The following is a 22296-nucleotide window of genomic DNA, read 5'->3' as shown; positions in this document are numbered from 1 at the left end:
TGTGAAAGAAACAAGTACGTTCAGTTTCATGTCCCATTGATTTCTACTGTCAGAAGCTCAGTTGCAGGGTTCAGCCCAGTTTAAAATGTTTATAGTGTATTTAAATACTTACATATATGTGTAAATGTTTAAATGGAAGAGAAGAAAGCACAAAACTGAACCAGAAGCATGGATTGTTAGCCCATACTTTTGTGGTGCAAGATTATTTGGGTGAGTGACGCTGGTAGGACAGATTGTATTCGGAGAAAATCAGTGTTGGGTTTGTCTGTGAGCGTATGGTTTTTTTTTTCAAATAAATCTTGCATTTATGGAGAAATAAATAGATTAAGGACTGATCTAGCAAATGAGTGGTAGTTTTGATAGATTCTGGAATACCTTTGGAATGGCCCATACAGTTTTTGGTGCAGTGCAATCCATACTTACTAGGTAATAAAATGAATGTCCTGGCCTTTTGACAGCACAGGATTTTGAAGTACTTTGGACCTGTAATCATATACTAGAGCATAAAATGTCTCCAAAAGGCCAGTGTTTAAGATGAGGCCGATGCCAGATACAGTAACTCCTCTCTAGCTTCTGGCTCTGGCATTGAGGGAAGAACCAGAGCTCATGTTTCAACATCAGTGTGTTCCTGCTAAGGCCAGATAATTATATTTTTTTATTTATGGTTTTCAAATGACATGGAGATGGCACTGGGGTAAGTGAGGGGTTAAGGCCAGAGATGATTTGGGATGTTGGAGCATATATTTATTCTCTATGGCGTCTGACTGCATTCACCTTGCATTTGCTCTGCGTCCCAAAGCATTGTGTGTCCTTCCTGCACTGTGTTGCCTGGTGATTAAATTCACTCTCAAGTTGTCAAGGAACCAGGGGGCCTGAGTGGAGAATAGATTTTATGACAAGGTCGGGACGCCTTTATCTTGATAACGTCCAAGAAATCAATCTGAAATCTCCCCTCTTGGCACTTTAATGAAGGGGTGTGGCTGTGTGTAGGAACATGTTTCTGCTAATCTGCTGTGACACTTTCTGCCACTGACTCCCTGGTGGCCTTTAGGGAAGATGCGCTTTGTTGTCGCATATGAGGAACAGCAGTCACTTGTTTATCAGTGACAGCATAGGTGCGTATTTTCTCTACAGATGTATTGTTGTCTTGTAGCTAGGTATTAAGGGTGTTAAAACAACTTGGTGCATAAATAATTTAAATATTGGTTAAAATAGCAAGGCTGAGAATGTGATTGGGGTCAAACAAGCATGTGAAGTTGTAGGAGGGAGAAAAGGAAAGGAATGCTTGCAATAATAAGGCGGTTTTGTTTCTGCAATGTCTTTCACCTTGGATTCAGAGTGCAGCAATAAGAATCACTGTGTGGATGGCAAGGCACCCTGGGAGAAAGAATCTATTTTCCTCAAGGAAAAGCAGCTGTTGTTTAGCCTTGCACAGCACTAGCGCCTGCCCCTTGTGATGGGAAGTGGAGCTATAGGGGAGACTAAGGTAGCAAAAGGGGTTGGAGTTGGGATGGAGGCTGCCTGAACGGTGGGTCCTTGCCCAAATGCGCCACTTGCAATGCAGCACAAAGGGATTATTTAGCACAGACTTGGAAGGGAAACAAGAAGAGCTGCTTCAAAATGTGTTGCAGTTTGAAAAACTCAGCATTTTTCACAGCTGAAAATGAGAGGGGAAAGCATTGAGTGCTTCCTTCTTACCCAACTGCAGGATAATTTACATTCTGAAATATTTGAATAGAGAGTGAAAAGGGGGGGACACACTAATCTCCCCTCCTTTCCTTTCATCCTTCTTTCAAAACAACATTTAGCTGAAGTTGCCAGAATCAGGAGGGCTCACTGCCTTCCCCACTGCGGCATCTCCCTGCTTCCAGCTGGGAAGAAAGATGCCCTTGCTTGCAATTACTGATTGTAGCATGCGAGTGGGGACATGGCTGGAAAAAAATACAGGTGATGAAGAGAAAATTATTTTGTAAAAACCTTGTAAATTTTTTTAATTATCCAGGATATCTGTTCACTCAGACTTGGAGGAAGCAGGTGGTGTGTCACAACCTGATGAATGCACACTATGATTGGTGGGAAATACTGCTCTTGGGTTTTGCTTGCTGTTAAGGGCATTTCCCTATGGCTCATCCAGAAAATGTCTCGCTTCAAGTGTCTGGGAAACTCACAGCTGAACACACCCATGTTTCCAAAGCAAGATCGGGTTTTATTTAAAGAGTATAATACAAAGGCAGCAATCCCTTTTGGTGTGTTTTATGGGACCCAGTAAATGCTCAGTTCTGAGTATCAGTTTGATGTTGGTCTAGAAGACACAACCTGATAAGGTGTGAGGAGAAGACTCATTTAAAGTCTGACGCTAATGAGCCTGAGGACCGCCAAAAGCTCATGGATGGAGTAGTTTGATGGTACATAAAGGTGAGTGGTGAGGAGGCTGTTTATTGATGGTTGAAACAGCATCATTTTTCTTGTATTCGCTATTGGGAGGATTTTTGCTGTTTATGTTTTTTTTTCCCAAGCTGAAAGTACTACAGGGGTGTTGGTACCTCAGGACTGACCCTCATGCCTATGCATTGAGATGGCAGTGGCATGCACCAGGTAAAAATCTGACAGGCCCAGGACAGTAGAGAAACTAGGAGGCTGGGGAAGAGCGATATACTTCACATCCTTATGCTTTTGAGTTTGAGCTTAAAAATGAGCAAGGTTATTAAAGGATTGTTTTCTTTGCTGGGAAAAGATATCTCAGAGCTGGGAGAAAGCCTTTGGAATGAGGATTAGGAAGAAAGGGGGGGGAAAAAAACGTCATGTTTTCTTTGTCCCACCCTCAGCCCATCCTCCCCTGAAAAATAACAAACTGGTACAATAGCCTGAAAACAAGTCTGAAGAGACATGCTTGCAGTGTGTGTCTTGGCATCAAGTAATACAGCTGACTTCCACAACTACATGTCTCCTTCCAAGCTTCATAACCACCCTTCTCCTCCCTGGGGAGCGCTTCCTGAAGAGCTGGCATGACCCAGTGCTCAAGGGCTGCAGAAATTTGCGTTTCATCCTGGCTCCATCACAGGCTTCTTATGGAAATGTCTTTTGATCTTTCTATAACATGGTGAGATTGTGTCTTATCGTCTTTCTTTTTTTTAACTTGTCAGCTTAATATATGCACGCTCAAGCTGACCACTGCATGTGATCAGAGCATAGCCCAAGGGTAAGTGTCTCAGGTTGCTATCTCCTTGCTAGTAATAATACTGCTCTCAGGCTTTCTAGTGCTGAGCAGGTAGCCAGGTTCAGCAGTACTACAGCTTAAGCTTTTAATTATTGTCTATTGAATTTTAATTACAGAAATAATCTAAAAGTTGCAGAGCCCTTTCAGAGGGAGGGATGCCTTAGAGAGAAGTCGAAGCGTACCCTACCACTGCTTGCAGAGAGGGTTTGGCCTGGCTTAGTGCACATCCCTGTGGAGAAGCAGCCCCGACTATTGCACACCCTCTTGTGGCTTGTAGTAACAGTGTCTGTGCTGCAACGTCCCCTGGATGGGGAGGAAAAACTCCAATTTCACAGATACCGCTAGGAACGCAACCCTACTAAGATAGATTTGGATATTGTGGTGTCTTCTAGTTGACCCTGTAATAGGGGTCATGATCCTGTTATGCTGCTGTTGTGGGCAGGAAAGAAGAATTTCTGCATGTGCAAGTGTGTGATGTCCAGCCTGACCACAATAAATTGTAATTTCAGATTAAGTGTTTTAGTTTGCTCTGTTTTGGAGTCAGCTTCTGTTTGTACCTGGGCTCAAGACCCCAGTGGAGAATAAAGCCCATCTCTAGGTTGATGTGGTTTCTGGAGGATGTGTTGAAGGCAAAGCAAGGCCAGGAATGGTTGAGCAGATGCTGGGTCACATCATTCAAGGACTAGATTGTAATTTGCCCTAGTGGGAAAGCAGATGTGCTACTCCGGTCTTTTCCTGCACCAAATTAAAGTGGCTGCATTTGGTCTTTTCCTGGAAGTGTGGAGTCCCTGTGGTATGATGGGCTGTCCCTGGGGCTGCCTGCAGCTGTAGTCCCAGGGACTATGTGTTGCACAGCAGCTGGTGACTTATGGGGATGGGACCTCTCTGAGCAAACCAACTCTGTGCCAGCAGAGATGTGGTGCAGTGGATTTGCATGCCCTGCTGAGCTGAGGAAAGCCAGGGCAGCCATCCTGCTCACCTACTTCCCACATGGCAGCTCGTTTCTGTGTAGTCTTACTGCAGAGACCCCTGGCACAGGGACAGGGAAGGCTATGCATGCTGGCCAGGCTACTTTTATCCCAAAATCCCATGTCTTTTGGCTCCCTAGTCCATAGTAGGAATAACTGAGGGGGGCTGATGACTGCTTCTGTTCCTGCGCACCCTCTGTCATCCAGTTCTTCCCCAAGACTTTTGAGGAGGCCAAGACTTACTATGAATCTTATTATTTTGCAGCTCCTGTCTTTTCTTTCAGATGATACCCATCAATAACGTTCAAAGGCTCTTTGCCTTTTTTGCTCTCCATGGACTTCAGTCCCTCCTTGCCTGCTTCCTCCTGGCTTTATGCATTTTGTGGTTCATGCTGCAGATTTGGGTCATGCAATGAGGTTCTGCTCCAGCACAACACAGGTTTCACCATGTTTCTCCTGACAGCAGGCAAATCTGCTCTTGCCCATTAGGAACTGTAAATAACCCCAGTGATGCAGGCTTTTTATTTTCTTAATTTGTCTCTGTGCCAGATGGAAGCTGTACCCTCGGGTGCTCAGGGATGTGTCCATAATGGACCTGTCAACCTCAGTCTTGGGGCAGAAAATTAGCATGCCAGTCTGCGTTGGAGCGACGGCTATGCAGCGCATGGCTCATGCTGACGGAGAGACAGCTACTGCTAAAGGTAAACCGTGCAAAGTTCCCCCTGCAGTGAGTTAGAGATGAGTAGAGTAATGCTGTGCCTGCTGGTTGTGCAGCCTGGCTTGGTTTCTTGCTCCTGATACTGTGGCTAGGATAGGTTTGAGTTGCTGCTCAGAGTAATTGGGTTTACTTTTTATTTTGGGGTTTTTTCTACTGTTTTCCTTTGCCTGTTTTGTGTCTGGGTTCTGCCTCACCATGAAACAGGGATGAGAAATGCAGTGTGTAAGAGGGGAATAATTTTTTACAAATACAAGACTGCAAACTACCTCTATATCTTTCCATACATTATATAAATATAGCTCTATATATTGTCATGGCAACGCTCATCCTGTTACAGAACTGCCTCTAGAATTTCAGAAGCCTTTGTTTGTCTGGGAAAAATAGTTGCTTTGAAAAGAACTCTTTGAGTGCATCCCAGGGAGCCAGTGCGATAAGGGCCCCTCTGGGCTAGCTGCTACACAGAGATGTTGCCAGCATGGAGGCTGCAGCCTAAAAGGCTGTGAGAAATGGGACATTAACCAGAATTCAGATGTGAAATGGTTTCTTGCTCCTTTAACCCGAGCTGCAGAATGACACAATCTGAGAAGGAGGTCACACGGTGTGCCTGTTGCATACAAAAGGCATCGGGCTATGTGTTTCAGTGCTCCAGCACTGAATGAAAAAGGATACAAAACCTAAATAGGTAATAGTAAACAAAAAATAATCCTGTGCATGGTTGAGTGTTGTGGTTTAGCCCCAGTCAGCAACCAAGCACCACGCAGCCGCTCGCCCTCTCCCCCCTGGTGGGATGGGGGAGAGAATCAGAAGAGTAAAAGTGAGGCAACTCATGGTTTGAGATAAAGACAGTTTAATAGGTAAAGCAAAAGCTGCGCACAGAAGCAAAGCAAAACAAGGAATTCATTCACTACTTCCCATGGGCAGGCAGGTGTTCAGCCATCTCCAGGAAAGCAGGGCTCCATCACACGTAACGGTTACTTGGGAAGACAAACGCCATTACTCCAAAACATCCCCCCCTTCCTCCTTCTTCCCCAGCTTTATATACTGAGCATGACATCATATGGTATGGAATATCCCGTTGGTCAGTTTGGGTCAGCTGTCCCGGCTGTGTCCCCTCCCAGTTACTTGTGCACCCGGCAGAGCACGGGGAGCTGAAAAAGTCCTTGACCAGTGTAAGCGCTACGTAGCAACAGCTAAAACATCTCCACATTATCACCGCTGTTTCCAGCAAAAATCCAAAACATAGCCCCATACCAGCTACTACGAAGAAATTTAACTCTATATCAGCTGAAACCAGGACATCGAGGTATTCATCTAACAGTGTTTTCATGACCAATGCAGCAAATGCTAGTGTGAAGTGAGACTACTTACCTGCCCTGAAGTGGGAGCCAGTCACAATTCTCATTAAAAAGGCACATTGCTGCAATGTGCACTGTGATGGGCCGCAGCACAACTCCAGCAGCAATTTATCTAAAAACAGATTTCTCTAACTTTAATCTCTGTTTGGGGATAGATTACACATACACCCTTCCCAGGAGATTTATTAGGAAGCCAAAGATTTTATACCTTTTGTATGTGCAGGCACATTCCACACGATGGAGCTCCAATACCTTGAATTGGTTTGTGAAGTGACGTCCAGTGGGATGCCTTGGTGCTGTCCTGCCCTTTGGCAGCTCTTGCAGGTTATTTTTGGTCCCGGTTATGCTGGGAGGAAACTCTGAAGCATTATGCTGTAATGTTAAATGCAAACATATCAATGCAAAGTTAAGAGTGAGATTTGAAATGCAGAAAATTCAGGATGTTCCTTAACAAAAATTCCCACCAATACCATGGCCCAGCCACGTTTTAAGGCATAAATCTAAAATGGCAAGTAAAGTTGAGTGGTACGATAAGGCTGACTACCTGAGTTATGGCAGTGGTAGATAATTTTGGATTTTCCTGGCTTTTGTGCGCTTAAGTTTTCAAACTTTAACATATTACTGCATTTAATGTTCTTGGGTTTTCTAGCTAGGAGATCTTGGTGTACTGACAATGGTTTGAATGTGCAGTCAAATAAACATATCCGTGGGAGTTGGTAAATTTTTCATCGCTTTCAAAGGAGAGCATAATTAAAATCACACCCTCTGTATTGCATTAGTGTTTCTTGTAGAAACAATACAGCTTCGTTTTTGTGCTCGGTTAGAGGTGGAGTGGGGCATTCAGTGCCAAGCTTTTCATCTGACCTTATAAGATGTCAGAAATTAGCTGTAAAGTACACGTTTGGCTTAAAGGTTTCCTTAAAATTGGGACAGTTGGGATCAGGGGGTTTGCCACACCCAACTTCTCTTAAACTCTGCCATACCTCTGAAATACAAGTGAGCAGATTGTTTGTTGCTCTAATTCAGCTTTTGCTTCAGCTGCACCAATTCATGCAAGCCAAGAAAGTCTGACCTGTAGTCTTGTGGCTTTTGCAAAACCTGGCGTACTTCATAACCTTGACTTTTGGCTCAAGTACTTAGGAAGTGACGTATGTGGTGGTGCCTCTGCTGTTGTGATGGTCCCTGAAAGCATGGCATGGTCTGAATCATGCCCCTTCCTAACCAGGGAAGCAGGTGGTGGGTGCTTGGGCTTGCGTCAGGGGGCACAGCAGCTGCACAAAGGAGCACCCACAGGATGCACGTGTGCATGCACGGGCACTGCACAGCAGGTGCCACAAGCCACATGCCTGCCTGGTTGGGGTTAAACCCCAAGAGACAACCTTGGCTTCACATTGTGCTCACCTGCAGAGCAGGGTGGTGCAGGTAGCAATAACAACTCCTTCGCCTACGTTTTTGTATTTTGAGAACGGTGCCTGATCCTGTCAAGGAATTCCCTTAAGCAAACCCCCCTCTTCCAGTGGGTTTGCCTGCAGGTTGCAGCATACATGTCCGCTCTAGGGACAAGGGCATGTCATGGGGTCGCTTGTGAGGTGAAACTCCCTGCCCTCATGACCCCTTGCTTTGGAGCTTGTCAGGGTTTTAGGAGCTTCTGCCCTCACTGCTGCTCCTCTTTGAGGGATGCTCTCCTGCAGCAACTAAGCTGGTGGAAAGGAGCTTCATCTTACCCAAAATAGGGTAAAGTCTGTCAGCTTGCCTTAAACACACCTTCACTGACAAATCTGTTCATTAGCAAAAGATTTTTTTTGGTAAACACGTTCAATGGTAGTTTTAAAAGTTGCTAGTGACAGGCCATCCAACACGATGTAAGTTATTCCAAAGGTTAACTAACTCCACTCTGAGCAGAAAAAGCTGTAATCATGGTCAAAACTTGTTCAGCTTAAATCCAGATGTTGGATTTACTTATAATTCTGTTAGCTGGACTTAAATTAAAACATTGTCCATATAGGCTGTAATAATGTTGCTCTTCAGTTTTCTTTGACGTGTCTAAATGGACCTGGAGTCCTTCCTTGTAAAGCAAGCTCTCTTGTCCTTGAAACAATTTCATGGACCTTGGCAGCTGTCCCAATTTTTTCAAGTCTTCAAGTATATTCCCTACCATTTTAGCTGTAGTTCATCAGTGTAAATGGCAATTTTCCAAATAATAATTTTCTGTTCAGTAGAAACTGAAAAATTGGGAGGAAAATTGTTTCGGATTAACAGAAATGTTTAATTTGACCCAAAAGAGTGTTTTGTTTCACTTTCCTACTAGCTAATGCTTTTAGCCATAGTTCTGTTCTGAAACGAAAGTGTTAGCTCAGAAGAAAACATTTCCATTTTGAAAATATCAACACATGACATTTTGACTTAGGTGAATTTTTCTCATCCTTCCCACTCCAATTCCAACCTCTTGAACTAAAATATTTGCCAAATTTGATGAATAATCTTAGCCACCATTAAAGAGCAAAGGGCTGTTCTCTAAACAATTTTCAGCAGAACTCGTGTGATTCTACATATTTTTCTTGTTTGTCCACCAGAAGATTCACTATTCCCCCATACAAAGACATTAATTTGCCATCCCAACCTCACACTGTGCTTGCAAAGCAATGTGATCCCCATGTCGTCTTCAGTCAGCACTCCCTGCAAGTGCAGTAATACTCGTGCTCCTGTAAATAGGACCCACCTTCAAGTACACAGAAACAAAATCTTGTGCACTATCCAGCTGCTTAGCAAGAAATAGCAATTTTTTAAAACCTTAATTGATTATAAACAGATATGTAGCATAATTTTGAGATTTCTATTCTGTTTATATTGCTGCTAATTACATAATGCTCTCTTGCTGACCGATTACCTTACACCCTTGTGTTTTAGCCCAGAAGCAGTATTGCAATACCTGACTTCGCTCTGACTTGCTGAAAATCAGGCTGGACAGCCTGACTCTGTTCTTGGCCAGATCTTTTGAAAACTTAGAATAATAGTTGTTCAGATCTGATGTTTTTATGTTTACCCTTTGCAATTGCTCTCAAACAACTTTGAGTTACTGCTGACGCAAGAAGGGTTTCACCATCACCTGTGATGTGACTTGCACCATTTGCTTTGCCAAATAGAGAATAGGAATATTGACTGAAAAGCTTCCCCCCCCACCTCGTTTTAGTTGAGTTACTGGCAGCTCTATCATTTCCATTAGAGAGGGAGCAATGCCTTTGTTCCTTCGGTTCTTAACAGACTTCTCCAGTGTTTTTTGTCTGCTTTGCTGCTGAGCATCTGAATTCAGGTTCCATGCGCTCAGCAGACATGCCCATGACTGCAAAGGAGGGATTTTGTGATCTGTTGCTTTTTGCTCAGCCATGTTGAAAATAGCAGGACTTTGTACCCATTTTTTACCTGTTATCTATGTGGGGTTCCAAAAAAAAAAAATGTTAATTCTGAGCTACAGATACTCCAGAGTCATTGAGAGGACAATATTCACATGGGACATGGGCTGGATTGGCTTGGCCCTGAGTTCCCCCAGAGACAAGCATGGCCAGAGGACACTCTGATGCAAGTGTACGCAGGCAGTCTGGCGTGACAGTGCTCCTAGACCAGCCAGATCCATTTTGTCCACACGTATTTTTCCCTGCTGGCTCCACCCTTCCTGTACAGCTGACAAAATGCGTCGTGTCAACAAAATGATCGTAGGCGCAACTTGCACACAGCATTTTGTAAGGGGTAAATGAGGTTAGGCTGGGTAGGGGATTTCTCAGCCAAGTGTGTTTCGTCAAAAGAATAATGTTAAGTACTTTAAACAATTCTGTTTCTTAGGAGATGCAGCTTCAAGAGCATAGCTACTTCTCTTGAGAAATACTGCCATGCCAAAAGGACATCGTGTTAATCCCAAGTAATGTCCTCTGGCCCCTAACCTGGGGACAGTGGATGTGGGGGAGAATGACCACAGTGGGGCAGTTTGGCTGCTGTGCTTTGGAGATGCTCCTAAAAGGGAAACGATGGGAATTTGCACAGCTAGAGGAAAAATAGCCAGAGTTCCCATTCCCATACAAGGTAACCATGACAAAATATGCAAGCTTAAACCGGGCTTTTCTCCAGCCTCCTCCCCTGAAGTATGTTGCCTCTGGGTTGCCCACAGGAACACACTCCATACCCTTCCCATACCAGTTAATGGAGTAATGTCCCGTCAGAAGCAGGAAGGAGACTCTGAGGTTTCAGAATGAAAAAAAGGGCTAAAAATGTTATTGCTCTGTTCTCCTGTCGACTTCCCAAGTGGGTCCTGTCCAATGGTCAACCTTGATTTGCTGCTATGGTAAAATATTTCAGTTGAATGCCCCAAGAATGAGGAAAGCCCCATTTTATTGAGGTTTATGTTCTCTGGTGTGAAGATACACCCTTGCTCAGGGGTTCCCTGAATAAAGTACAGGCAGGTAGCAGTAGCAGTGGGGCTGAGGCACCTGTACCTGCTGAAGGCAGCTGTGGAGCAAAGGCTGTGAAGCTCCCCTTTCCAAGGCACCCCACCATATCCCAATTTTAGTTGTTTGGCCCTGAAACAAGGTAGAGTACAAATAACTCAAAGCTTTATTGTCCTGATATGAAAAACTTCTCCGCCTCCTGTGTTTGGCTAACACCATGCTCTCTGAACTGTCATTGACCTCAATGGGAGCCTCCAGTGTCTACAAAGGTAAATGTATGCTTTGGGCAATGCTTGGGATTAAAAGAAGACCTGGTGAGGAGGTGGGTGGACCGGACCAAAACAAAACCTAAAAGCAATCTGAAATGGCATGAGGAAAGGCTGTTTTACAAAAATCTGATGTTTAAACTCTGGCAAATGTCACATTGCTGCAACAGTGTCCCATGGGAATATGGATCCAGTACTGATTAAGAATAACATTTGCAGCACCCCAAAATTGAAGTGTAAAATATAGTTGTTGGAGGAAATTAATTGCTTCTGTGTTTTAACTGCAGCTAAACATGGAATAAATGGGAGTATAATTTTAGCAAAACCTGATGTGATGTAGGAAAAAAAACCCAGAACCTGGCAATGCTTCAGGACTATGTATCACAGTTTTTAAAAATCTAGAAGGTTGTCAAAATAAGCTTTTAAAATTATCAAGGTAAAGTACTGATCAACAAAACTGGAACTTGGGATCTCTAAAACTTTGAAAAACTATGAATTTGACCATGCAGGTTCAAAATACGCATGTTGAGCTGGTGCTTCACCAGAGAGTTGTTAACTTTACACAATAGACAAGAGGAATTTTGTGAGTATGCTTTTGTGAAAACGCCATAATCCAGTTTGGGATAGTTGAACTCTGATTGAGCCAAACCCCTTAAATCTAAGCTTAAATAAGAGGAAAGCAGTGTCTTCTCTATAGCCACATATGCAGGTAAGTTGAAAGGATATAGTATTATTTTGTGTTTTAAGTCCTCCATTCACTGAGTATATTTTTCTGTGCAGTTTCTATTTTAATTTTTGCCTTTGCAACTTTTCTTGTGTCCATAGGGCTGTAGAGGTAGGCTTGAGAATAAAAGTAAAAATGGAGATAAATGGATACCTAAAAGCAGATTGAACCATAACATTTACATTTTTCCCTTATCTGATCTGAGGGTTTTGTAATTGCTGGGTTAGCAACTCGCCCTCTCATTCATGAGTTCATGTTTGACAGAGCAAAAGGAATGCGGATCCCTTGTTTCGTAGCATCACTTAATGGACTTGATTTGGCAAATCACTTATTATGGGATTTGCAATAACCCACTACAGCTGATTTTAACAGGACTTTAGGCATTCAGTATTCATGAGTTCTTCAGAAGAAACTAATTTCTGGTACTTAATCTGTGAGAGGGAACTCTCTTCAGTAATTTTAAGGGGGCAAATTAAATGGCTGATACGTAGAGCATTTTGGTTCATTGCTACTGTATTTTCACTGCTTGAAAGCTGCCTGGGGGCTGTGGGAGGGTGTAACTAACTTGTTTGAATAAGCTGTTCATAAGTTTCCACTCTGAGAGACCTGTAATCCTTATTTAATAAAATGTTGTCATAAAGACCACTTTTTAATTCCTTGATGGGCTGGGGATGATGTTTTGAAACAGAGGTCCATTTACATTAAAAATATGCATACTGCGGTAGACCAAGAAAAATAAGGCTTTATATAATATTTGAGTTTTACAGTGTGTTTTCCTTTATTTTACATTAAGTGACAGATTACACCAGAAAGAATAAGTGATAGATTCATAAAAATATAGTTGTATGAGGTTAGCTGGTTTGTAGTGCAGCCCAGGTTGGAAGTCACCCCCGGGGAGGCAGCCGGTACAGAGCCTCCAGCACCTTGGTCCCATCTGGGATTGTTCAGTGACATTTAACCTTGGGACTGCCCACGCCTTGGGAATGATTTCACTCGCAGATTTTGAAGGTAAAAATGGTGGTCTCAAAACACATAGGGCATGAGCACCCATCCCTTTGGTCTCAGTGAAGACTCTGGGGACTGCTTGGCTGTTGTACTGGCTCATCATTGTATTTATTTTGGGGTCTCCTGGGTGGGGACTGCCACCTGGGATGTGTTTCTCCCACTCTCAGTGAGATCACAACTCCTACTTTTTATTGGCAGAAGTGTGAAACTTTGTGTGGGATCACACAATGGAAGTGGGGTGCCTCTCCTTCCGGGCTCGAGACAGGCACCAAAAGTGTTGAAGCAAAGTGGAGCTTCCCTCTCGAGCCTTTAAATAAGGGTGTCTTCCAGACTGGGTCCTTCTGTTTTATTATGCCACAAAACACTCTGTAGGGATGACAACAGGCAGTTGCTAGAAGAGCATTTTAAGAAACATAGGTTTAATGCTAGTGAACATTTTGGTGGTGGGAGAAAGCAGCCAAAATGCCATGATCAAAATGCTCAAGGGAGAGTGTGTGGCAGTGGTGAGGAAGACTGAAGAGCAATGTTGAGAACGACAGACCTGAAACACTGATCTGCTAGCAGTGTGGCAGTGTACAAAAAGTTGGAAGCCTTAAATACATTTTTCTGATTGTTTAAAACTTTGCACATATGTGTATGTCCTTAAGCACATGTGCCAAAATTTCTGACAAATGGTAGCCAGACACTAGGGGCTTACAAACAGGCTTCCCATAGGATAAAGAATTAATAATATTGGTTAGGCTTTGTTTGATTATAATCTCTCTTCTTTCCAGTATTGGAGCAGGGATCATCCCAAACACGGTGCAGATAGCAGTCATCAAAAATTTGCCTATAAATGCAGAGAATAAGCCAGGGAGCTCTCATAGTAGCCCACTGCTGTTAGTAACTGCTAACTATTAATGTAGCGTTCCCTGGAAAGCTGAAAATGTGTTAAGAACGAGGAAAGGCAGTGTGGAGTTACAGGCACCAACACACCCTGGTGAGGCAAGTGATCCTGCTTAGAGAAGCCTCTGTTTTGGATAATCTCAGATAGACCTTGTGTTCCTCCAGCCTGCCAGGCAATGGGGACAGGGATGATGCTGAGCTCCTGGGCCACCTCTACCATTGAAGAAGTGGCTGAAGCAGCTCCAGCTGGCCTTCACTGGCTGCAGCTATACATCTACAAGGACCGGGAGGTTACCAAATCTCTCGTGAAGCGTGCGGAGCGAGCAGGCTACAAAGGGATCTTTGTGACTGTGGACACGCCATTCCTCGGCAGGCGCGTTGATGATGTGCGCAACAAGTTCCAGCTTCCTCCCCACCTCAGGTATGTGCCCGCTGGTGGGACGTGGGACAGGTGTGTGGCAGTGCTGTGGTCACCATGAGGTGCTGTGAGGGAAATTTGTCTCTGGCACAAGGGATTTGTCCCAGGTGCCACACACCGCATTGGGCTATAACACTGGGGAACTGAGCATGTATCTCTCACCATGCTTACGCGATGATCTGCTCTGGGACAAAACTAGGCTTTCTTGACTGCAAACTGTAGAAGACACTGCCAGGCAATATGAGGCTGCAGACTGACAAAGTTAGAGAGATGGGGCATTTCTTTGTGGCTCTGTCTATATATTCTTGGATGTTTTAAACTCAGCTAGGCACAGCCTTGTGCAATGTTCTCTGACTTTGAACTTGGATCCAGCTGCAGAGTTGGCTGTGCTCTGAATGGGGCCCTGGACTAAGTGGGCCCAAAGGTCCCTTCCAACCATCATTATGGTCCCTTCTAACCTATGTTATCTTGTGACCTTGCACTGGGTCCAGGGCCATGTTGCTACTGATCACAGAGCTCCTTTCCAAGCAACTTCAGCTCTTCTTTTAGTCAAACACAGAAACACATGGGGATCAGCCTTTCTAGATTCTCCATGAGGGCAATTCCACACACCCACCACCCACCCCCAACCTGTGTTTTGGGACATTTTCTGTATCTCAGAAGAATTTGTGGCCTCATGATTGACTTCAGTACTAATTCTAGTTCTCTACTGCAGGGCCTATGGAGCATTTAATTTTAAGCGAGTTATCCTGTGGTATTGCAAGGACAGTGATTTCACAAGCCTTTTGCAAATATAAATTGGTAGACTGTAGAGACCAACCTGATAAACATATGCTGAAGTGCTGGCACAGTGCTAGCAGCCAAGGACTGGCTAGAAGAATATTTAGTGGATGGGATATCTGGAACTTGGGTTTGCAAAATGGAGCTAAAAATCTTGTGAGAATCTTGCAGATGGGTCTTGGTAGTGACCACAGTCTGCCATGGCATGTATTAAGACTACTGTGTTTGCTCGTATTCAGAGCCTGCAGATGAACACAAAAATGGAGAGAAAACAAAGGATAGCTGAAAGTATTTTGAAGCAGATTAACTTTGATTTTAGTTCTTTGTGAAAGCTAGTTTTGAATATTTTCAATGGATCTGAAGTGCTCTTCCTATGTCTTCTAAGTCTGTTATGTTATACTATGTCCGTATGGTACATAACATGTACATAGCAAGAAATATAATATCACATCCTAAGGTCTTGCTTCTTTTTTGTAATATTCAAATTGAAGGTAAGCCATGGAACTCTGCAATGAATCTGATTCTTCACCTCACAGGCAAAAACACCTCCAGAGCTTGGGGTGTGCATCTTCCCCATATGCTTGTACTTGAAGATAATAGATGATAGTTTGGAGGTTGACAGAGCAACCTTAACGCTGCCTATGATTTCCATATTAAGTATGATCTTAGAGGAAAGCACCAGAAAACAAAAAATCCCTGAAAAATTTAACATTAAAATATGCCCCATATGGTAATCCTGCTGAAGATCTATGATTGACAAAACATTATTAATACATACTGTCCTTTTACATTAAAAAAAGTTAAACAATTCTTAAAATAGCTTTTTTAAGGGGAAGTGTCATTTTAAGGCCTGGGGTTAGAGTTTTTGAATGTGAGTCAAATAATCCAAAAATATTTGAGGAAAGTGATAGACTGTTTCTGAAACACTTTGATGCCACCTCACTGAACTGTAACAAGGTTTTGAGTGAACGGTATGAAATAATATGAAATTGCATTAATCTTTACAGGTTCAAATTAATCACTTGAGATCTCAGAATGACCCTCGGACAGTTTTGTTGCAGAGTCGGTGGTGAAACTCTCCTAGCATGGGGTTCTGCTCAGTTATGTGATAACTTTTTCTTGGCTTCAGGATTTCAACAAAGTTTCAAAGCAACAACAAGGTGCCATTGTGCTCAGAAATGTATGTAAGGCAACATTCATTCAAGTGTTGATCTGCATTTCACAGGCCAAGAAAAACAACAGTTATTTATATAATCTTATCCACAGTTCTGTTTTTCTCTGGGTACCCCACCCTCTGCAAACCAACAGCTGAAAAGCTGGATCTTGCTGACAGCCTGTGCCTTTCTCATTTTCTTCTGGGCTTGGAGCTGAAGAAAAAAGCCATGTGAAACACTGCTTGTTGCAGGCATGAAGTCAGCAGTGAAACTAGCCAGTTCCCATGCAAAAAACCCTGTGCCTTTCCCAAAATGTGGAATATGAGTATGAAACAGTACAATGTGGAATGAGACTCTGTTTCCAAAGAACAGAGCAATTAGCCTCACATGGGGCATGGTGTCCTTGGCGGTAGTGGTGTCACCGATAGTGGTTTAATGCTTGTGAGCACTTGGGGCTGCTTCAGCTTTCTAATACAAGCACAGCCTGAGTTTCTCTATTCATCCTTCTTTCCCCCTTCTGCTTTGTCCAGTAAGTCTGTGAACTCTTTAGTGCAGGGACTGTAACTTACCATTCAATTCCTAGAACCTGTGAGATCAATTTGATGCTAAAGAGCAAATAATAGCTAATGTTTTCATATGAACTTCATTTCCCCCCCTACATTTTACAAGGAGACATACAAAAAAGACACAAGGAAAACTGGCTGGATGTTAGTCTTGTTGGACAGATGAAACTTCTGAATTCTTTGCAAGGCTTCATGTAGATCCATCTAATTCACAGAGCTTAACAATTTCCCTTCCTTCTCTCTTCCTACCTACCCACCCAATCCCCTATTCCTCCAGTAGCTGAATCCCCTGGATTTAAAAAAAAGCAAAACCACATTTGCTGCATGAAATGTAAGGGGATTTGTGCTGGTAAGTAGAGGTGTGCCTCTTGACTTCAGTGGGTCCTGGGTTATGTCAAGCAAGATTGATGCTCTCTTCTCACATCCAGCCTGTACTGCTCTAGGGTCTGAATGTCCCACAGCCTCTGATGATCCTGCTCCTGGCAGATACTTTTGTTCCTCTTTTATGATGGGGAAACTGAGGCACAAGCAGTGGCTAAGTGTGATGTCTGAAGTCACACAGGTCTGTGGGAGGATAGATGCTTGAGCCCAAATTAGTGCTCTCGCTGCTGGGTTTTCCCTCCTGATGGTAGATTTGACACTGAACCTCTAGATTTTTGGACTTAATCCTACTTCTTTTGAAAGCACTAGGACTGTTGCCTTGGGTCAGAGAAACCTGCACCAATGTTATCATAATGCTTTGCCAGCCAAAGGTTTTGGCTTACTAATGGGTATGATCTGATGTTGGGATAGGCTTTTTTGCTCCTGCCCTGCAGCACAGCAAAGGTTTTAACACAGGTTTATAGAGTGCTGGTGTTAGGGATGGATTTGTGCCTACAATGAATCTTTCTCAGACTATTTTTCTGTGTCTTTTGTCATTTTAGATTAAGAAACTTTTCAAGCAGTGACCTGGCATTCTCCTCAGGGAAAGATTTTGGAGAAAATAGTGGACTGGCTGTGTATGTAGCCGACGCGATTGATGCAAGCATCAACTGGGATGACATCAAATGGCTTCGAGGGCTGACCTCACTGCCCATTGTTGCGAAAGGAATCCTCAGGGGTGTGTAGCTCTGCTGCTTCCCATGGGGGAGGCACCAGGGAAGGAAAAGTGCTTGCACTGGGGCAACTTCTGTAGAATTGCACAGAATTACATTACTTTTTAAGGGCAAGCATCTGCTTTGCTCATATGGAGTATGGTGGGATACACGTTCATATTTCCGTGCTGTGCTAAGCAGGAAAGAGTTGCCAAAACAGAGCCAAAAACAATCGAGGGGGGGAAATCTTCTTTCCCATGCATGGTTAGGAACCTAGCACCAGCAACCAGACACTTGCAGAAGAGCTGCTTAAATAAGTACCTGGAGCTGTCACATAGTTTGTATGGCTGTGCTGCAGGGTGTGTCTACCTTGATGTTCATTAGGTAGTGACCTGAGCCACTGATCACTAAACTAGTCAGCTGGCATCGCATCAGTTATATCTGAAATCGGATGCAGCTAGGAAGATTGAACTTGCCCTGTTCACTGTGCCTGTAAACTCTAACTCTGATCTGAGCTGCATACTACTTAAAGGAAAGCTGGATTTCATTTCTGTGAAAAGAGCACTGAGCACAGTGAAGTGGTTTCGTTAAGTATGGATTATTGCTGTAATCACGCCCATAATCTTGGCTTGGAGAAAACCATTTAGCAAAATAATTTCTTAGCGATGAGTTGTGGGACATGGTAGAGAAAATAAAGGCTAGCAACCAAAGTGGCTGCTAATCCAAAGAGGTAAAATGTTCTGCTCCAACATTTCAAATTACTTTTCTGATCTTATTGCTTAAAGATAAAACTTTTTCCTGTGTTAAGATGGGGCTTTGGAAGGATGAAGCTCTAAGGTGGTTTTACATGAGCTGGTAATGTTGTTTTAGTGATCCCAAAATTTCCCTCATTATGTTGTTGTTAAGCTCCCAGTAATGGAAGGGCATATCTTGTTTGTTTTGGAGTTCCTCTTTTTCTCTTTAGCTGATGATGCCAAAGAAGCTGTAAAGATTGGGGTCAATGGTATCCTGGTGTCAAACCATGGAGCACGACAGCTTGATGGGGTCCCTGCAACAGTAAGTACCAGTGCAAATATGCACCAGCAGTCTCTGGTTTTCTCTACCTTTTGACTACTTTTTTGCTTTCTCTGAGCACATAGTAGCTGGAGGAAAAACCTGTAAATATATGTTATGCCTTAACCCATGAGCAGTAATCTCTCTCCACTTCTCTGTATGTCCCATCATACTCTGAGTTAGATGCAGTCTCCCCTTGGTCAGATCAAACAAAAAAAACCACAGGAAGGTTTACATATTGCTGTTTCTTCAAGCTGCCTGGGCACCCTGTTCTTGGCTGTAGCACCCTGCATGGAAATCTAGAAGAGCAATTTCAGATAGTGTATTATTGTCAGTTAAATGCTTAGAAACTGGGAAGCCTTCAAGAAATCTTTTGAGTCTTTTTTTATTTCTCCTTTCTCATCTTTTTTTGAAACCCCCCTGTTGCCATTTGCAGTTCACTGAAGGTTGTACTAGAGCTGTTTTTTCCCTTTTAAGAAGTTATTCCGAGACTTCTGAAAAATTAGAGTTACAGAACAGCTAAAGATAAAATGAAACTCTCCATTTTTCTCCTTTCAAACATTCTCACCTTTGGAAAATGTACAGGGTGGTTAAATTACAGTTTTTTCCTTTTTCTTTTGTTTGACATGCTACCCTGTGCCTTTTCCAAAGGTGAAAATGGACTTGAGAAGGTCTCAATTGGGGAAAAAAGAAAGAAGTAAAGGCAAATGAAAAAGTATGTGTTCAGGCTGAAGGAAAACCCCCAAAATTCCAGTCATCACTCATCCTTCTTCATTTGGTGTGGGAAAGTTGAGCAAGTAAAAAGAGAATGAAAAGGATGAGAATCTAAGCCCAGTTGTGACTGTTTCAGTATTCCTAATATGTCCTTGATGAAAACCCTCCTGTCTTCCATTATTTTCTGAAGGGAGAGGGGGACAGGTAAAACACTGCAGAATGTTTTGCATGTGAGGTCTTACCTGCTCAGCTCTGCTGTCTCCCTCGTATGTCCCCTGCTGTCCTGGAGCACTTCTGCTTTTTGCTTATCTCCTTGGGGGCAGCTGAGGATTTCCTTAGCCAAATTCCTTCACCCAATGATTTTCTGAGGTCATCATGTGGACCCATTGGTCTCCTGGTTTCGCTGGCTACTTCTTCACCAGCCAAGCCCTGCAGTTGGGAGCCAAAGGCCAGCACAAATGGTTTTCTAAATGTTTAATGAAGTTGAGACGTTATCCTCTGAGATACTCCTAGGGACTAGTTGGAAGAAGACCCCCTGATGGCAGGACTTCTTCAGTTTCCACAGAGACACTGAGTTTTCTTTTTTCAAATGTGATTTTGTGCTGTTGGAGAGTTGGCAGCTGTTCAATTTTAGACACCTTAAGAGGAACTGAATTTTCAGGGTGTGGATGCCTAACAGTTCTGAAATTAATTTTTCTTATTTCCCTCCTCTTTGTCGTCTTGTCACCTTTTGAGAATGTATTCCCCAATATCACTAACAGTATTTGAAAATCTTGGGCAAGTCTGTGTGAGGGGATCCAACAGGAAGAATGTATGAGGATATTAAAAACATCATTTTAAGAAATAAGAAAGCTCAAGAAATATGAATTGATTTTTTTGCCAGCTGCAGTAGAACAGAAATTAAACTTGCAAACTACTTGCTACAAATTATTCCTTTGCAACACCACAGTGCAGAGAAGGCACAATTAAAGCTGATGTGTTCACTGGATTTCATTGTACAAAGAACTACATTTCACAGCGCAGTTTCATAATGTAAATATCTGTATCGGATCATGGTAAATGTTTCTGTTTTAGAAACATAATTTGCTTTAATTTCATGGGTTTTCAGAACGTGAGCTGAACCCAAGCTGGTTAATATTTCCAGTGTCTAGTTACACATTGAGGAAATCTGTTTTAATTATGGTTTGCATCATACTTTAGTTATTATAGCACTTTAATGCTGTTACAGTTTGTCAGGATGTACAAAGTGGCCTCTGTATATGGAAATAAATCCAAAGTATGTTTGGCAAGAGAGCAAAACCAAAGAGGGGGGGGAGGAATCACAGCAAGTGCCAAACTTCAAGAAAATTTTAATCTAAATCTAAAAACAAACTGCACTTTCAAGTTGTGTCCCCCCATCTCCTAGTCATTTTTTATCCATTAGAAGGGAAATTAATTACATCCGTATTCGAAAGACATGAGTTTGTGTGCCTTTTGTCTTACTACCACACACTGTTTCCAATCTCCTTAGAACTTGGCTTCCAGTTCTGTGTGTCTCCTGATTTTTCTTGAATAGGAACTATTTAGGCATTATAGGAACAGTTAACGCTTGAGGCTTGGATTCAGGAGGCTTGTATCTTTGTTGGGACCTCTTGCATGGTGTGGACATGTTACTTAGGTCCCTGGTTACTTACTTGTAACTTAGGAACAGTAAAAGTCTTTTTCTTCCTTTCCTTTATCACTGGTGTAGGGGATAAGTAGAGCTTGGTGAAAGTAACATATCTGTGCATTAAAAGAAAGCATTTCCTCCTTTGCTCAAAACTCAGAGGAAAGCTGATTTTTCCTCATATGAAGAAGATTCCTCTGCAATTATTCCTGTAATCAAGATGTATTTTCAAAAGGGAAAATACATTCATTAAAACTTGTTAGCCAACTCTAAGTTCCTCAGGGCACACCTTTCCCTTACTCCATGTCTACAGATACAATGACTTCCTCTGAGCCTCTGGATGCTAGCTGGTCCTTAGTATAAAAGAATAATAAATTGAAGATGGTTATTTAAAAAGTGACAGTGATTCAGTTTCATCCCCAGACTAGTGAACACTGGAAGCTTGGGGGGTGATATCAGGGAGAGGCCTCCTCTGTGCTTGCTGTTATCTTATTCTTCCAAAGTATCTGGTACTGGCCTGGTTTGGATACATGTCATGGGATCAGATGGACATTTTGTGTGACCCTGCTGATTCTTGTTCTATTTGTGACCCTCCAAGTAAATTTGACCTTTGTGTATATCTGCTAACATGCTAAGTCACTACTGTTTTTCAATACAAAGCTGTGATATTTCTGCATAGTTAGGCATGCAATTACTCATTTAGCTTCTTTAAAGCTTGGATCCTGTATATGAGAGTCCATTCAAAAAATAAATAAGGTTACAGAAGCAGACAAGCTGTATTCCTGGTTTCACTCTTTTAGATTGATGTCCTGCCTGAAATCGTTGAGGCTGTGGAGGGGAAGGTGGAGGTGTTCCTAGATGGTGGTGTAAGAAAAGGCACAGACATTCTCAAAGCATTAGCTCTCGGTGCCAAAGCTGTATTCATCGGAAGACCTCTCATCTGGGGCTTGGCTTATCAAGTAAGTCAGAAAAAGCTCCAATTTCTGTTTTTAGATGCCTGGACTCACTGTTTAGGCTTAGGGTGTGTGTGTGCATATATGTGCACATAGAGGGTGCATGTATGATGGTGTCTGTGTGTATCCAGACCATCTAATCTAAAATTTGTTGTAAGAAGTACTCAGGAGTTATGCTTGAAGATCTCTTGTGGAAGAACTAAAACTTTTTTGGCAAATGTATATGTGTGATCTACACACATGAGCTATATGTACACAGAATAGTACATATTGTCTCCTAATCTCCTAGGGTGAAGAAGGAGCAAAAGATGTTCTCCAGATGCTGAAGGAAGAGTTTTGCCTGGCAATGGCACTGACAGGTGAGACATC

At 42.8% G+C, this 22296-nt stretch overlaps 1 protein-coding gene and 1 long non-coding RNA gene across 3 annotated transcripts in view; both read left to right on the top strand.

Annotated features, from left to right (window-relative positions):
• HAO1 (hydroxyacid oxidase 1) overlaps positions 1-22296 on the top strand; it is a 47965-nt gene that overhangs the window by 3417 nt on the left and 22252 nt on the right. For both annotated transcript variants that reach the window (XR_012659737.1, XM_075088208.1), the window contains exons 2-7: positions 4735-4886; positions 13740-13995; positions 17413-17588; positions 18527-18618; positions 21775-21933; positions 22217-22286. Coding sequence is in view for 1 of the 2 variants with exons in the window: in XM_075088208.1 (XP_074944309.1) it covers positions 4735-4886; positions 13740-13995; positions 17413-17588; positions 18527-18618; positions 21775-21933; positions 22217-22286 (905 nt within the window). In the remaining variant the exon portion in view is untranslated. The remainder of the gene's footprint in view (positions 1-4734; positions 4887-13739; positions 13996-17412; positions 17589-18526; positions 18619-21774; positions 21934-22216; positions 22287-22296) is intronic.
• Positions 139-4717, top strand: LOC142054954 (uncharacterized). The gene is made up of 3 exons (XR_012659740.1): positions 139-210; positions 3144-3199; positions 3334-4717. It is a non-coding gene; the product is annotated as an uncharacterized LOC142054954 (long non-coding RNA).

Source organism: Phalacrocorax aristotelis, chromosome 3, assembly GCF_949628215.1.
Source record: "Phalacrocorax aristotelis chromosome 3, bGulAri2.1, whole genome shotgun sequence".
NCBI lineage: Eukaryota > Metazoa > Chordata > Aves > Suliformes > Phalacrocoracidae > Phalacrocorax > Phalacrocorax aristotelis.
This window is presented reverse-complemented; position numbering and strand designations above follow the sequence as displayed.